The following is a 16,285-nucleotide window of genomic DNA, read 5'->3' on the forward strand; positions in this document are numbered from 1 at the left end:
GCTGGCACCTCCTCAGCACAACCCCTAAACATTTGTTTGTTGTCTCTTACAGATTTTGGGGTTTGTTACTGGTGCCTCACAGCGGGATGTAGCTGGAGGCCAGCAGAGGATTGGGGGCATCTCTTTGATGAAGGAATTCTTAAAAGAGTGTTTCTGGCTCTCTTCATCCCCTCTTCAGCAACACTAAATTTGTTTCCTCTGTTCTCTTCCCCTGAAGAAACCTGCTGTGAGATGTGATCTCTGTTCCCCTGTCCTGGATGGGATTCCCCCGTGTGTTAGCGCTGCTCATACCTCAATGTTAACCAGTCGTGACACCTAGCTGCCCTGCTCCCCATGCAAAGGAAACTGGGTCCTGCACTCTCATGAGGTGTGATCTCTCAGGCATGATCCTGCCACTGATCCGCACAGGAGTTTTGACCTGCGTCTGCCAGCCCCAGCCTCCTGGCACTAGGATTACAGGCACAAGCCACCCTGCCTGGCTCCTTTCCAGGTTTTTCCAGATTCCTCGACATCTGTGTTGTGTGGGCTCTGCCTGGCCATACAGTGGCAGTGGGGAACTGAGAGAATGTCCTTGGGCTCCTTGTATTTTATGTTTAAATATGGGTGGATGGATAGCCTGGAAAGATGCCTGGGCACAAGCAGGTTTAAGCAGCCAAGAAAGCCCAGACTTCTCATTTTGAACCAGAAGAGGCACATCAGGATGCCCTGTTTTCATTATGAGCCACAGGCCTTGAGCAACCCTAACCATTCTGTAATTCTATGATTCTATCAGGGAGCTCTGTCTCCAGGACAGCTCAATACGCTTAATTTACTGAAGAGCAGATAAGAGATGTCCCACTCTCTGCTTTGAAATACTTCTCATAGCAAAAGGCTTCTTGATTCACCAGTGTTTTCCTAAGAGTCTAAGGCTCAAAGCCAAGGACAGAAATTAGCTGGGACAATAAATACCTGATGAAATAGACTAATGGGACGCTCCTGGGAGCTGGAGCCCTGCCTCAGTCTGGAGTCAGTTGCTTAAGCTAGCAGTGTTTAATGGATGCTTACTGAATTGCAGCTGTGCAGGGTCTCTGAGACAGAAATGCAATGGGAATTTCTGCTGCCTATAATTTCCCAATTTCATAGTGACAGCTACTGGGATCCCAAAGGTCTGGCTGGGTCCTGCACTGTGACCTTTCACTGCTGGAAGAAATCACAACACACACAACCAAAACATGAGATCACCTGAGTGAGCAAGGCTGGGGCGGCATCTTCAGGTCAAACATCTGTGGGAATGTCTTTGCCTTTCAGCAGTATTCCTTGGCTGTTTTGTGACTGTTCCACAGCACTGACAGCTGACAAGCACAGAGTTGTGCAGGGGAAAGATGCCAAAAGAGGCTGGGTCCCACTGTCTTGCCCAGGCTGTGCTACAAGGACTGTTCACAGGCGCAATCCCGCTACTGAGCGGCACGGGAGTTTTGACCTGCTCCGTCTCCGACCTGGGCCGGTTCACCCCTCCTTAGGCGACCTGGTGGCCCCCGGCTCCCCCAGGACCACCATATCGATGCCGGTCTTAGCATGGACGCCCACTCAGCACAGCTCTCTGCAGCCCAGAACCCCCAGGCTCAAGCTGTCCGCCAGCCTCAGCCTCCCTGACGCTTGGATTACAGGCACAAGCCACTGTGCCCGGCTGCCTGCAGCTCCCGCTGCCTCTGCTCTCCAGCTCCTACTCTGCTCTTCCAGCTCCCCCAGCCTTGCTTTGGCAGTTCACTGCATTAATGCAGTGGGAACATAAGGCAGAAGGAGCATATAATGCAGGAAGCAACATTTAGCTCTTCAGGTGAAGATTCAACACAACACAGTGCTTTAGAAAAGCCAAGTTAAGCTGTCGTTAGCCCCATAAATTAAGTCTGTGGCCCTGCTCTAGGGATGTGTCCAGTGAGAGCTCAGGATTTCCTGAAGAGTTTAAGAGACAACCTACTCACTGCAGTGAATACTTGCAGATGTAATGAAGTGTTCTGATCCTCAGAGAAGGGTACAAAAGTAACAAAAATGTAATGCAAGGAATAAAGTGCTGGAGATTTTTGCCTTTATCTATTCACTGCTGCAATAGACAGCTGTCTAGAAATACTTCCACAGAATACTTCTTGTGTGTTTTGCCTATTTCAGAGGCCTGTCCAAGAAACCTCCTCCAGACATCCCACGAAAGTAACAGTCCAGCTGTCCAGGGCTGGGGATGCTGCAGGTCCCTCACCTCTCTCTGGCTCCATGGAGACCTGTGCATGCAAGGAAGGCAGCCTTTAGTCTAATCCAGAAGTGCAGACTGCACTGCTCCTTTCCTAGCAGAGCAATCCAAAACTGATTACAAATGAGGCACCACCATTGCCAAAATGGCCTTTCCCCCCCCCTCTCCAGATACCCATTATTTCTTCAGACACACTGAGCACTAGGCTGGGGGATCTCTGGTGCCTGCGAACATGCACAGTAGAGATCCTCAGACTGTCATGTCTATTCACGAAAGCCATGCAGACCACCTCGGAGGGCAGCAATCATCGCTGACACCACACCAGCCTGAGGGAGAGTAGAACCAGCTGCTGAGATCAGAAACACTGCTGGAGAGCAGCATCAGACCAGCCAGAGCCTTGGGCCACTGCCTCCACCTCCACAGGTCCCCTCCATGCTCTCCCCACTGAGGCTGTCAGTGAGGCACAGAGCCAGCCTGCAGCCAGTTTAGCCCTGACCAAAGAGCTAAAACCACCAAAGGATGGTGTCTTTGCATTGTGTTTCTTCAGTGCAGAGGTCAAGGCACAGGTGTACCTCCTGCCCAAGCACAGATGTGCCTTGGTTCCAGATACAGGCAAGGCACATGCATACCTCCTGCCCAAGGCCAGAGCCACCAGCAGCCACACGGGAAGTATCTAAGCATTTCCTCCAGGCTGCCTTGCTCAAGTTAGTGGAGCAAAGTCCAGGGCTAAAGTACACAAACAGCAACCCCATCTCAGAAAAGACAAACATGATCTTCCCCAGTGCTGCACAAGCCTGAAGCCCTTACGGGTGTCAGAGCTGCACGGTAAAGAGAAACATTTTGTTCTGGGCTCCTATTATCTACTTAAGAGCTGTCAGTGACAGCTGGAGTTTCAGTTAAAGGCATTAGGATAATGACTTTGGGGGTCATGGGCATTAGGAGATGGAGGGCTACATCCACAAACAGGGGAGAAAGACAAGCTGTCCACACAGAAATAACAGTTATCACAGTGCCAGTCATCCCTCTCCCACCTGCTCCTCCTGCCAGTGACACAGGGACTTTTTCTTCCTGATACAAATATACAACTTTTTCATCACATGAAGAAACACAGCAAGAGTGAATCAAGATAGCAGGGGCATTAAACTACTTTTTTTTCTTTTCCTGAGAAAATCTAATGGGAATTAGCTCGGCAGACTGAGGAGGGATGAGGCACAGCCAGGACACAGAGCTCTGACAGCAGTGCTGGCCTGCTAGCACAGAGGTGTGCCCTGGTGCAGCTCCTGACCACAGAGGAAACATCTGACATGAAAAATGAGGCCACTCAGAGCTGAGGAAACCTTGGTTGCTGGGCTCTGAGCTCAGGGGGAACTCTGCTCCATAGTGCTTATGTGACAGCCGGTTCCTGCATCTTGCTCGGCAGGAGCAGCTGCTCCAGGCTCCTGCTGAGCTCCCCTATGCAGGAACTGCAGCTGAAGCGTTGTGGGTAAGCCGGACTCCAGCCTCGCAAAGAACCAGCTTTGGGATCCCATGAGCTCCAAACCTGCATGCCTCACAAGGGCCAGGCAATGCCCTGGAACCAGAGACCCTTCGAATGACAACTAAAACACACCTTACAGGAAAAAGGGCCTTAGAAACTGTATGCAATAAGCTCTAAGCATTAAAGTGTGGATATAGAATACAGCAGATTCCTGCTGGCCTGCAGCACTGACTGCAAAGTACAACCATTCTGAGCTTCTTGGGCATCCTCTTATCACTGCCATGCTTAGCAAGAACATCAGGACAACTCAGAACATCTGAACATCAGCAATGGCTTGGGGTCCAAAAACCCTGGGGTGCAGGTCTCCATGGGGTCAGACACTACATCCAGCCAAGTCCTGAAGCCTGTTGGTGTATCTCCTGCTCTGCTGCTGCTGGTGAACATGGGGTGTGAAAATGCAAAAATCAGAGAGGGGAAGGAAAGCCCCACAAATTATTTTTATTCATTAAGGCTTTATGATTTTTCAGGCTGATATTGTCATGGTGGTGATTCAGGGTTCTGGCATACAGAAATTTGGTTGGGCAGTATCCCCGACATTTCCTCTGTCTGCCTCTGAAAATAACCTGTGAAAGGAGATGCCAGCTTGTTTGCCAACAGTAACTGCAAAGGCATTTTGATGTGCTTAAGATACAAAACAAACTCAAACAGCCTGGAGGCCAAACTGTTTTTCCTACTAGGAGACCTCTTTTGGAAGAGCTCTTCCCAGCTTCCCCAGAAAGCTGCAGGAATACCAGGGAGATGAGGACAGGGCTTTCTCCTGAGGAGAAGCGTGGGATTTCTAGCAATACTTCAGGGTCCTCATTACACCATTTCAGCACACATGTGGGCTAACACAAATCTGCTGTAGTCAGAATATTCTACAACACTTCCTTCCCACCTCCACTCCTTCCCTAACACTGTTACATTACCTTTATGGGAAAAGCCTAAGGATCTGTTTAATGCCACGCTGCCTGTAAAGCATAAACTGTCAGAGACTGCAGGTTCAGTTTCCTGGCCAAGCCCAGCTGTGGTTGCACAGACATAGACATCACAGAATCACAGGAAATCGGACTGAGACGCCCATGGGGGACCATCTCCACCACTCCTTGCCTACAGGCAGGAGTGAACACAACCCAGCACTCAGGAAAAGTGCTTCTCTGACCAGACTCATCCCAACTTGGCCCATTGTATCAGATACTTCAATGGCCAGAGGAATGCAATTGTAATACCAAGGATATAATTCATTTTTACAACAGAACAATTTATATAACATAGATACTAAACCTAAAACATTATTATATTCTCCTTTCCTTCCTTGAAAAGCCACAAAGGCCTTTGCAGGATCAGTGCAACATAGTCTTTTTCCATCTCCCTCTGCCAAAAGAGAGGAGAAAAGTAAGCCAGATGAGCTACACCATATTAGAATGGGTTTGGTCTGATAATCCAAACTGATTGGGAAGGTAGTTACATTCAAAGAGATAAAACCAAAGGTGGGTATTGATCCATTTCCTTGAGGTTTGCTTATTCTGATGTGAAGGCTATTATGTAAAGTTGAAGGTGCATAATTTTTGTTCACCACTTTATTGCGGCAGTACTTGGATCACTCGGGGAGGACACAACATGCAAACACAGCCTTACAAAACCATGAAAAAACAATAGATGGAAACCTTGGTACCACGGCACTGCCCCTAAAAAGAAAAGAAGGAATAGGCTGCCCTGCAGTCAGGCCCAGACAAGTTATCAAAAGGTCCTACAGGTATTTGCTATCTTTTCCCCCAGGCTTTAATCCTTAATCAGTTTATAACCATAATTGCTTCTTATTCTCTGGGCTGTAAATCCACACTGGCATATAACAGATACTCCATCCAGTGACACATTGTCTGCCACTGCTTACTTTTAAAATATTTAACTTCTGCAGGCTACCTAGTAACCTGCTGGGTGTTGCCAAGGACCTGGGAAGGTTTTTAATTCTTAAGCAGACATGTGAAACTGAACCCCTTCTAAAAGGTCACATTTTTCAGGTAATCTAGAACATATCCGGGTATTGTAAATGCTTTTGTGGGGTATTTGACCTTGAAAATCAATCAGCAACATAAGAACCTAAACTGTATCAAGTATATATAGTGCCTAACGTGCACTTCTTTCCCAGGGTGTAGATTTGTACTGACTTTTGGTAGACTGAGCCCTGCGATTATGAGTCTGACCATCACATTTCTTCATCTTTGATGACACATTTCCATCCCACAGTTACTCAAATCACTATCTTAAAAATAAGAACCTGTCTTTCAAAATCCTGGGACAAATTCACATTTCAAAGGCTCATAACAAAAGCTATGTTATCTCCTGGCTCTCCAAGGGAAGATGCAGTAACTCTGCACTGACAGATCAGTGGGCTTCCTCAGACAACAAAGCCTTTATTTGCTTTACTAAGTTATGCCTTTTACATTCTGCTTCCTGTTTACTGTCCTTTCTGTTCATTTAAGGAAACTAGTATGAGTATACATAAAAATGTTTCAAAAGTAGGTGGTGCTCTCTCACCAGCTTCTCACCCATTCTCTGTGGGACTGGTAAATGTGAGCTGCAAGGATTGACATGCACAGTTTATTACTGACTAATTTGAGATCTTAACTATTGAAAGTGCTGAGTCCTCAAATGTCTTCTTGCTATGTTATCATCCTAAAGAGCAGTAATCATTTCTTTAAAAACACATGCCAAACTATGACAGATCTTCTGGTGCACAAACCATATAGACAGAAAGTTTTCCTGAATGGCAGGGAGGATCCTCACAAACGAAGCTCAGAGCAGGTGAAAAAGCATTTGCCTGAGTGGATCCCATTTGTCATCTACAGTACATATCCATATCCCCACATCCTCAATCAAGTTTTGTATTTCCTGTGTGAAGCAATGCAGCATATCACATCTCTTTGTCAGGTTTTTAGACTTGGAAGACGGCAAAATCAACTTTGGATGCTTTTGGCAGGTCATGCAGTGACAGCTGAAACATACAGCTCCAGCTTGGGGTTAGTCCAAGCTGAAAAATACTGATCAGCAGCAGAGGAGGCAGTTTGAGAGCTCAGGGAGTCACTGGGGTGTCCATCCTGTCCCTGCTCTTGTTGCCAAGGGACACGACATGCAGCTGCTAAAGGCTCCGGGACTCGTGGGGCAAATGCAGTTGGGCAGGAGCTGCCAACCACAGACTGGAGCAGCATGGCTCATCTGAGCCACAGACTCACCCAGGGCAGGACACGCACCAGGAAAGGAGCGGGCCCATGCTGGCAAAGGAATTGGAGCACCCTCTCATTTGCCTGTAACAAGCATGGGCATAGCAGGAACGCTGCGGCAAGAGGAGCAGCTCAGGAAGTGGCACTTAGTCAGTGGAAGGCCCCGCTGTGTAGAGATAACTCCTCCAATGGCTCTAGTGCAAGAGCAGCTGCCATCTCCCTGAAAGCAGCTCACACCTTGGCACATGTGCATGCAAGTATTTCACAGTTCTCATCACTTCCAGTTTACCAGGAAGGAGAGAAGGAGCTCAGGAAACACAGAAGAGCCCAGCTGTTTGTCAGGTGAAATGGGCAAAGCCAAAGCTGGCCGAGCCCCGTTTGCAGTCAGTCCCCAAGGATGAGGGACAATGCAGTCACTGACAAACATAAAAAAGTCATGATTTAGGAGGAGAGACTCAAGCAACAGTATGTCTGGGTCAAAAACAGAGGGAGAAGGTGATAGAAAAGGTTCTTCCCCTCTCTGCACTTACTCATTTTGGTTTGTGCCTCATGGTACCCACCACTTGGGTGAAAAACCTCACGTAACGGTCACACCTGCCCCTTAGTGCTTTACGGAGTCAGAACAAAACGGCAGGAAGACAGTCATTTCCTGAAACCTGAAAATGATATTCTGGGGCCAGCAGGTAGAGCAAAGCAATTGATGCCTGCCCATGGATAAAAGCAGTACTTTAGAATTCCTGACATCTCCTTTCCCAACTACTTTGGTCAAGATGCATGGTCTCATACTACTGCTGCTTAATTTAATAAGCAGTCACCCATGTTCACCAGCACATAAACGGTCACACAAAACAGAGCCAAGTAGAAACCCACTGTCATCCACATCCTGACATTAATTTTAGCCCTGCTCAGCAGTAAACTCTATTTATATAAATTTCCTGTGCTAGTGAGACTGAACTAGTTACATCCAGCAGGATCACTAGGGCTTGCTGTAAATCCCATGCCAGTATAATACTTAACAGTATTATCTCCTGCTTTAAACACAAAAGTATGAAGCCTGGCACTGCCTGATGTGTGTAGGGGCATTTGTGAGCCCAGGTGTCAGCAGGCTGTACCACAGTGCAGCCTGACCACACTCATTACAAGAGACCATGGATGGTATGTTTTCCTTGGCATCCTCCCTCTGCTCACTGCATGGAAGGGCAGTTTCCTCAGAGGCTCTTATTGCCATTCACTTAATTCTGTAGTCTAGGAAATCTCCCATTCTTCTAGACTTCAAAGACACTAAACAATTTCCCTTTTCCTGTTCCAAGGGGGATTGCTTTGTATGTGCCACATAATAACTCAAATTTTAGTATTTTTGAGAGGATAGAAGGATATGGTAAAAGTCAGTCTTACACACACAACCCCAAGTGAAAGCACACCTGTGCTCCTCAAGAGTGATGCTGTCCAGAACATGACATCACCCAGCCTCCCTGAAGGCCAACCCCAGCAATTGCAGCATATTTTGCTATTTTTGTGTTCTGGATGTTGCTTACCATGTCCACTCCATCAGCTCAGAAGCAACTACTGACACAGTCTTGCTTTCCCCTTGCTTTCCTCCCCACAGATCCTGCCAGCAGGAATTGGGTGGGCAACCAACTGCTCCACCATGCAAGGCCTGGAGGACCAGCCTCGTACTGCTTATGTGCACCAGTCTTGCCAGCACATCACCAGGAGCATGGGGTTGCAACATGTAATGCCTGTGAAACAGGCCAAACATGTGCCTGCAATGTATGTGTGGAGGGTGCTGTTCTGCGTCATGCAGGGTGTGCTGAGGCACTGCTGCAGGGAAAGGCAGAAAAGGACTGTGGCATGGTAAGTGAATGTTCTTTCGTGAGTAGCTGGCCACAGCTTGAATTTCACTCATCTGAATTACAGGGAGTGACCAAAGGCAACAAGGAGCTATAAACCCAATGACACTATACATCATAGAATGGTCTGGGATGGAATGGAACTTTAATGGTCACCTAGTCCAAGCCCCATGCCACAGGGACACCTTCAATGAGACCAGGCTGCTCAGAGCCACATCCAACCTTGAACACTTCCACGGATGGGGGCATCTACCTGGGCAACCACCCTCACTGTAAAAAACCCATCATCCTAAGACAGGGTTTTAGTTTTAAATAGGGGAGCCTCTTTTCAGGGGGCTCGCACCAGCTTAGGCATGGTGACAGCACTGCTTACAGTCACCTGGGTCCCTGGCTCCTGCTGCACTGCCCTCGTCACTTGCTTTCCACTTCCTCATCACATCGCCCTGAGGGTCACGGAGGACCCAACACAACAGCAAGACTACAGCAGCATTCGGGGCAAGCAACAGGGGTGTTCCTTGCCACAGTCAGGGTTTGAGCTGCTTCCTGAGCCTGACACCCTGCACCCCGCTTTCACCTTCCGGCGTGAACAGGGAACCAAGGCCTCGCGGCCGGGTTGGACACACGGCAGCTGCAAGAATGCAGGAGCCAGGCGGCCGGTCACGGCAGGGGATTGCTTAGGCCAGCACTGCACCCCAGAGCACCCCTTGCACCTCAGGGTCCGGGCATCCCACACCCCCCGCCCTTCTACTTCCCAAGGGGCCCCGGGCGCCAGTGGGGGACTGCTGCCCCGAGCCCAACGCCAGCCGAAGGTGCCAGAGCTCGCACACCCGCGGCACCCCGCAGACTCGGCTCAGCTGCAGCCGGCTCAGCTCCCTCATCTCTGCGGCTTTAAGACGCGCCCCAGCGTCCCCAGCCCGCTTCTGCTGACGTGTGATCGCGTGGCGCCTCTCCCCACCAAGGCCCCGCCCCACAAGCTTGCCCGCACGCGCAGTGAGGGCGGCAAAGACCGGCTCCGTTCTGCGCATGCGCAGCAGCGGCAGAGGCGGCAGCCCCACCCGAGCTGCGGGGCGGAAGGGCTGGATCGGCTAGCGCGCGCAGGGCCTCCATGGGCAGCGGGAGGGACGGCCCCACCCTTCTACGCATGCGCCTTTCTGCGCTGGAGGGGAGGGGCTCCGGCCGTGGCCGCCGCGCAGGCGCAGTTCCTTCCCGAGGCCGCGCGGGAAGAAGGATGGCGCGAGCTGCCCGGGGCGGAAGTGGGCGGGTCTTCCGCGCTCCGCGCCCCCTGCCCCTCCCTCCCCTCGGCGCGTGCGCGGGCGGTGGCTGCAGCGGGTGGCGCCGTTGGGCGGCTCGGGGCGGGGGCGGTGCGCGCAGGCGCGGTGCTGGCGGAGGGGAAGTGAGGCGGGCTCGCGCGGCGCCTTTTCCGGCGGTGCTGGCTGAGGGAGCGGCGCGCAGCGGAGCCGGCCCGAGCCCGCGGGCGGCCCTCAGGTAACTGCTGCCGGTTCCCTTCCTTCCTCCGTTCCGCCGCGCGCCTCGTCTCACGCTCTTTCCGTCTCTTTGCAGGCAGGACGCGGAGCCGCCGCCCCTGAGCCGGCATCCATGAGCTGAGGTGCCGGGGCGAGAGCCAAGGCAGGAGCCGGGCGGAGCCGCCGCCTCAGGCCCGGCGGAGGAGCGGAGCGTGGCGCGGCTCCTCTTCCGACGGCGCCCGGGCTTCACCGCCTCGCCAAGCCTCACCACCCTTCCCGCCCCGCTTCTTCCGCAGCCGCCCCATGCGCGGCCGGCGCTGAGCCCCGCCTGCCCTTGCCCCGACACTCTCCTCCCGCGCGGACCGGCCCTGCTCCGCTTCGGCCCCCGCCCCGCGCGGGCTGCTCGGGAGGGTCGGCGTTAGCCCTCCTCTCCCCCACCCCGCACCTCGGAGGCGCCGGGCCCCTTGGATGCCGCCGAGATGGGCAAGGTGCTGTCCAAGATCTTCGGTAACAAGGAGATGCGGATCCTGATGCTGGGTCTGGACGCGGCTGGTAAAACCACCATCCTGTACAAACTGAAACTGGGCCAGTCTGTCACCACCATCCCCACCGTAGGCTTCAACGTAGAGACGGTTACTTACAAAAACGTCAAGTTCAATGTGTGGGATGTCGGGGGCCAGGACAAGATCCGTCCCCTCTGGAGGCACTATTACACGGGCACGCAAGGGTTGATCTTTGTGGTGGACTGCGCCGATCGTGACCGCATCGACGAGGCCCGCCAGGAGCTACACCGCATTATCAACGACAGGGAGATGCGGGACGCCATCATCCTCATCTTCGCCAACAAGCAGGACCTGCCTGATGCCATGAAACCCCATGAAATCCAGGAGAAACTGGGCCTGACCCGAATCAGGGATAGGAATTGGTATGTGCAGCCCTCCTGTGCTACTACGGGGGATGGACTTTATGAAGGGCTGACATGGTTAACATCCAATTATAAATCCTAATGAGAGAACAACTATTTAGTCTACAAAGAATTAAAGAAAAAAAAAATAACCCACATGGCTTTCCAGAAGAATGATTCTCTACTGAAAAGTAAAACAAAAGCATCCATAGGATTATGATCAACTTTCTCCAGTTACCACCCTTTCCTTCTGCAGTCACGACTTGGATGGTTTCCTGTTTTAACTCTTGTTGCTCACGACTTGACTGGATTCCTGTTTTAACTCTTCTTGCTTGGCGTTAGGATGCTCTAATCTCCGAATGTGACATGAACGCAAGCACTAGATGCTATGGCAGACTTCCAGCAAACAGGGGAAAGACACATTGTAGACTTGCTAAGTAACCTTTTTTTTTGTGTTTTCCTCTTCATAGCCCTTAAGATGGTTTGATTATTTTGGGGATGGTTGGGGGAGGGGTGCCATTTTCAGTGTATGCTTTCTGGTTCTACTTTTTTGATTATATTTTTTTTTCTTCTGTCACTTGCTGTAGATTGCTACTTTTTTGCATTCATGCAGAATATGTTGATAGGTCTGCATCATCTAGTAAACTGAAAATTATTGCTTAAAATCAAACTGCAGTCTGTCTTTTTATATTAAGGACTTTTTTAAAAAAAGTTCTGTTAACCTGCAAGTAGATAGTGACTCTCAGCCTGTCTTCACATCTCAGACTACTAATGAAACGAATCCTTGCCTCAGTGGCAGGTAGTGAGAATACCATTGTAACATGTTCAAAGTGCATATCAAGCATAATGTTTGCTAGGTAATGTAAGAACTGCTTTGAAATGTCAGCTGTGAAGTTCTGAACCATACATCATGCATGAGAAAGGATGCAAATAAGTTCCCCATACTACATAGCAATCATATAGCAAATAAGACATGAATGATGTAATAGTTCCAGGGTAGATACTGTTCAGTTTTCTTCTTGCATTGCAGACTTAAGCAATGTTTAGCTGCAGTTTTTACTACTCATGTCAGTCTCCAATTCAGTGCAAGATAGGTTCCTTCCAGAAAATGCAGCAATAACATGTAAGTGTTGAAGCAAGTTTTACTTCAAATTGCAGATGTTTAGGCAAAAATCTAGTAATGACTTGCCTGTCTTGTGATCAAGACAAATGGCTTTCATCTCAAGGCAGCTGAAGACATCTAAATATTAAAAGGATTTCTCATTCTTTCTGGCATGCACATAGCAGAGAAGATTTGGTTTGGATTTTTTTTTTTTTTTCCATTTTGTAGATTTGTGAAGGGGCAAGTTCCGTGCTCAGCTTTAGTTGAGCTCAGTAATTCTGACATCTGAATAATAACCATTTCAAGGAAATAGTTACTGGTTTAGTTTTCCAAGACTTGACTGAACTCGTGCAAGTAGTTGCAGTCTTTGCCATCTGTCTCAGTTGTTGCTGTAGTCCTGTAGGAAGGGAACTATGTTGGATGTCTGCAGCCCATTGAGTAGCTGCTAATGAGAGCTGGGAGAGGAGATAGTATATGACTATGAATGTAAACTTCCATAATTAGTTCTTAAAGGGCAAACAGCTCATTTGCCATATCACAGTTTGCAGATGTGACTGGCAAAAGAACCCACCCAAAACAAGTATTAGTATAAAAAAATCAAGTATTAATGCTGGGTGCAAAAAATGTTAAAGCAGCTGGTTCTTATTCAGCCTTAAGGATTAACTTCACATTTCCTCAAGGAGTTAAACTCAATTGGGGAATTCTAGGAATGTATGCTACAAAACCAGAAGAAAATGGCTTTTTTTTTTTTCCCCAAGGATACAAGTTTTACATGAAATTGGGGGCATTACACTACATTTCTGCAGTGTTCACTCTGCATGCTAAGTACATTGTATATGGAGCTCTTACCAAAGATGTATGGGAAGATAACAATACTGAATTCACTTCTGAAATGGAATGCTTTGGACCACTTAAAAGTTCATTTAGAATATGGTTCCAAAAGACTTACCTTGATGTGGGTTGCAAATGGGACTGAATGGGTTCTTGACACTGGAAGACAGAGCATTGATTGACTGTAAGCCTTTGTGAGTTAGAGTCTGCTAAAGATTGATGTGGAATAACTCTTCAATATCAGCTTTGAAGAAGAGGAGGTGAGGGATTTTTTCCACTCAAGGCTTTTTGCCGTTGGAGTATCATTGCTCTATTTTCTAGCTGCCTTTTTTTTTTTTTCTTTTTTTTTTTTCTGTTGGTGTAACTTAACAAATAGTGTGGTGGTATAAAGACTAAAAATACAAGAACATCGTTACTATTTTCTTCTGGAGCATAAATAAAATAGCCAAGCACAAAGTAAATGCCTAAACTGGAAAACTTGAAGCTGTATTAATGGTTCTTGAACTTTCTTAAATCTATCCTCAGTCAACATGGAAACTTCAATAACTTCATTCTTCATCTAAGTTGATTTACTACATTTTCAAGTGCTGGGGCAGACTTCTTTGCTAGACTTTGCATTAAGTTGAATTCACAATTTTGTATTTCCTTAGTAACTTTGTTAATCTGTTTTTTAGGTGAAAGGAAACTGATTATGCTTCTGATTTTTTTTTTTTTTATGTCTTTTTTGGGGGCAATGGTGGGGGAGAAAAAGTTACTGAACCATGTGGCAGAGACATCAAAAATAAATGGCCATTGCTACTGAACAAAGTATAAAGGTTTCACCTTCAACATGTTCTTTATAGGTTGTAGCTGAACCTCACCACGAACTAGTGGCTCTCGGGCAGTGAACATAGCCTGTAGGATCAAGTGGCAATCTGTAAGAAATCCTACGATTTAAAAACTGATCTGGAGTTTAAAATGCATCAATCAATTTGTGTTCATGTGAATTTATGGAGTAAGTTTTGAATGGCGTTAATCATGTCTGATAAGTGAATGAGTCTGTAGACTGTGATCTCCCTGACTAAAGTAAACAGGAATTTTGTGTTCTCAATATGGCTGTAGTGTTGGTAAAGAACTAATAAGCAGAAAATAAAGCAATTATACAGCGGAGCTCTCCTGGTATGTTACTTACACTTAATTATGAGAGAAACAGAAAGGGGCAATATGGTGCTGGCGTAGAGTGTTCTACCAGCATAAAGAGGTCTCTGTTCTGTATCTCACAGTTTTGAAAGCCTGTCTGTAATTCCTTTGAGACTTAGAGTAGCGACTGTTTTTATAAGTGGAAAGGATGATACTTCCTTAATACTCCCACTTGCAGTTAAAAGTCTTTAGCAAACTAGCATTGGATTTATGCTGCCTGGGCACTGGCCCTGTGTAAGTTGGGCAGGTGGCAGCTCTGTGAGGGCACAGAGGGACGGTCAGTGAGCGGGACAGTGCTGTGTTTCACAGGAGAAATGACTTGGTCGGAAAGGGAAGATGTTAGGCCAGTGTAGAAGATGCAGCAATTGACAGAGGGGTCAATGAGTGAATAGGGGTGAGTGGAGTGACAGACGTGGACTTGGGATGTCTTTGGTACCTGAATAGGATGTAAGTGGGCAGGTAAAAGGACTTTGGCAGGTGCAGTGGGGAATGCTTGGGGGGGGGGGGGGCAGGACCTGAGCAGCAGGCTGGGTGTATGCAGCAGGCCATGGTTCCTGCAACAGCTGCCAGTCTGCAGGCCTAAGGAAGGGCAGTGGAGCACCAAGAAGCACCCACTGACCACAGCCCAAAGCTGGGCTGTCAGGAAAGGGCTTTGCAGTCAGAGGGCATGGTAGAGGGTTTGAGGGAACTCCTAGCTGGAACTGTCTCCTTGTTGCAAAGCTGTCGAGAATTGCCAGGAAACATTTTTCAGCCAGGTGGGAGTACCTGTATGCATGTGCAGGGTGTCCACCGCAGCTATGATCCTCTGCAAAGCCCTTTCTTCAGGGTACTGAGGCTGGGCTCTGTCTACCTGAATGTCAGTTAAGGGTGTGGCTGTGTAAATGAACTTACTCTGACTTAATTAAACTACTTGGAGTTTGGAGACAAAGCTCCAGAAGAGTAAACTCATGTCTCTTCCGTTGTAGTAGTCATTTTTCAAAATGTCAGCACTCACTGTTTTAAATCGGACCTTTGTCACAGCAGCAGTTAGCGTGACTCCGGAGAGCACCCTTCCTGAATGGCACCGTGACTCACGCTGCAGCAGGGCTTTCCTCCCCCAGTCACAGGCCTCTGGTCCTCGTAGACAGGGCTTGGAAAAAATATGCCTGCCATCCCTAATTGGAAATTAACCCTGCCAATATGATAGTGCTCCCAAAGGAATGGCTCTCGGTTTAACAAAAATATAATGAATTGCATAGTCAAAGCAGCTGGCCACAAGATCCGTGGTAGCTGGTTTCTCTGATGGACCCTGAAGTGTTATTTCCCGTGTTGCAAATGGGAGAAGTGACTGCCCAGGGTGGAGATCTTGTTCTGGAGTGTGGAAGCAGCCTTGGTGTGGGCACTGTGACTTCCTGCTAATGCATGGTTGTGCTTTTTATCTTGGATTTGTTCCTAATAACTGTCCAGCCTGGAATCACCTTGGCTTTGGTGCTTTCTGGAGAATAAAGTTTTACCCTCGCTTTGTGGGGAAGTGTCAGTTTTCAGGGGCTGTTGGTGAGTTAGTGTCATCTCCGCTTACTAACTCTTCCTCTTCCTGAGCACGACACTGGCACCAGTGCTGCTCAGGTCTGTGTTTCAGAGTTAATGTCTGAGCAGACATGCTCAGGATTTAGGGCCAAGGTGGATGACTTGAGCACCACAGGCAATCTCACTTTCAAACTTTGGAGCACCGCAGAGTAATTTTAGCCCTACCATCAGTTCTGAAGGGGTGAAGTGGGTGAGTCAGAGCCCTGTGGAGCTCAGCAGCAGTGAGGGGTGCGTCCCCAAGAAGCGCCTGCCGGGAACTTGTGTGAAAGGCAGCTTTTTATAGGCAGTAAGCTGGGTATGTGGTGTATTGTCCAGGAAGTCGCTTTTCTCTTGCTTAAGAACAGGTATCTCTGGCCTCCTTAAACAAAGGGAAGGGAGGAAAGAAAAAAGTAAGATGTGAGTCATCTGCTGAGCTCTCCAGGCTGAGTCTCA

The 16,285-nt window shown here is 48.5% G+C and overlaps 1 protein-coding gene and 1 long non-coding RNA gene across 2 annotated transcripts; one reads left to right on the forward strand and one right to left on the reverse strand.

Annotated features, from left to right (window-relative positions):
* The first annotated feature begins 10,140 nt into the window (after positions 1–10,140).
* Positions 10,141–11,327, forward strand: ARF6 (ADP ribosylation factor 6). Its single transcript, XM_061462465.1, has 2 exons — positions 10,141–10,293; positions 10,369–11,327. Exon 2 carries the CDS (start codon positions 10,751–10,753, stop codon positions 11,276–11,278), a length of 528 nt encoding a protein of 175 aa, XP_061318449.1. The 5' UTR covers positions 10,141–10,293; positions 10,369–10,750; the 3' UTR covers positions 11,279–11,327.
* LOC133273852 (uncharacterized) lies at positions 11,288–11,596 on the reverse strand. Its single transcript, XR_009744949.1, has 2 exons — positions 11,461–11,596; positions 11,288–11,417 (listed from the first exon to the last, which is right to left on the reverse strand). It is a non-coding gene; the product is annotated as an uncharacterized LOC133273852 (long non-coding RNA).
* Between the last annotated feature and the right edge of the window lie 4,689 nt (positions 11,597–16,285).

The sequence above is a fragment of the Pezoporus flaviventris genome, unplaced genomic scaffold (assembly GCF_033815535.1).
Source record: "Pezoporus flaviventris isolate CSIRO_AGI_PZ_B2104156 unplaced genomic scaffold, CSIRO_AGI_Pfla_v1 ptg000035l, whole genome shotgun sequence".
NCBI lineage: Eukaryota > Metazoa > Chordata > Aves > Psittaciformes > Psittacidae > Pezoporus > Pezoporus flaviventris.

Bases quoted from the DNA above. Each gene is read 5' to 3' on its own strand.
- ARF6 (XM_061462465.1), top strand. From the start codon at position 10,751: ATGGGCAAGGTGCTGTCCAAGATCTTCGGTAACAAGGAGATGCGGATC.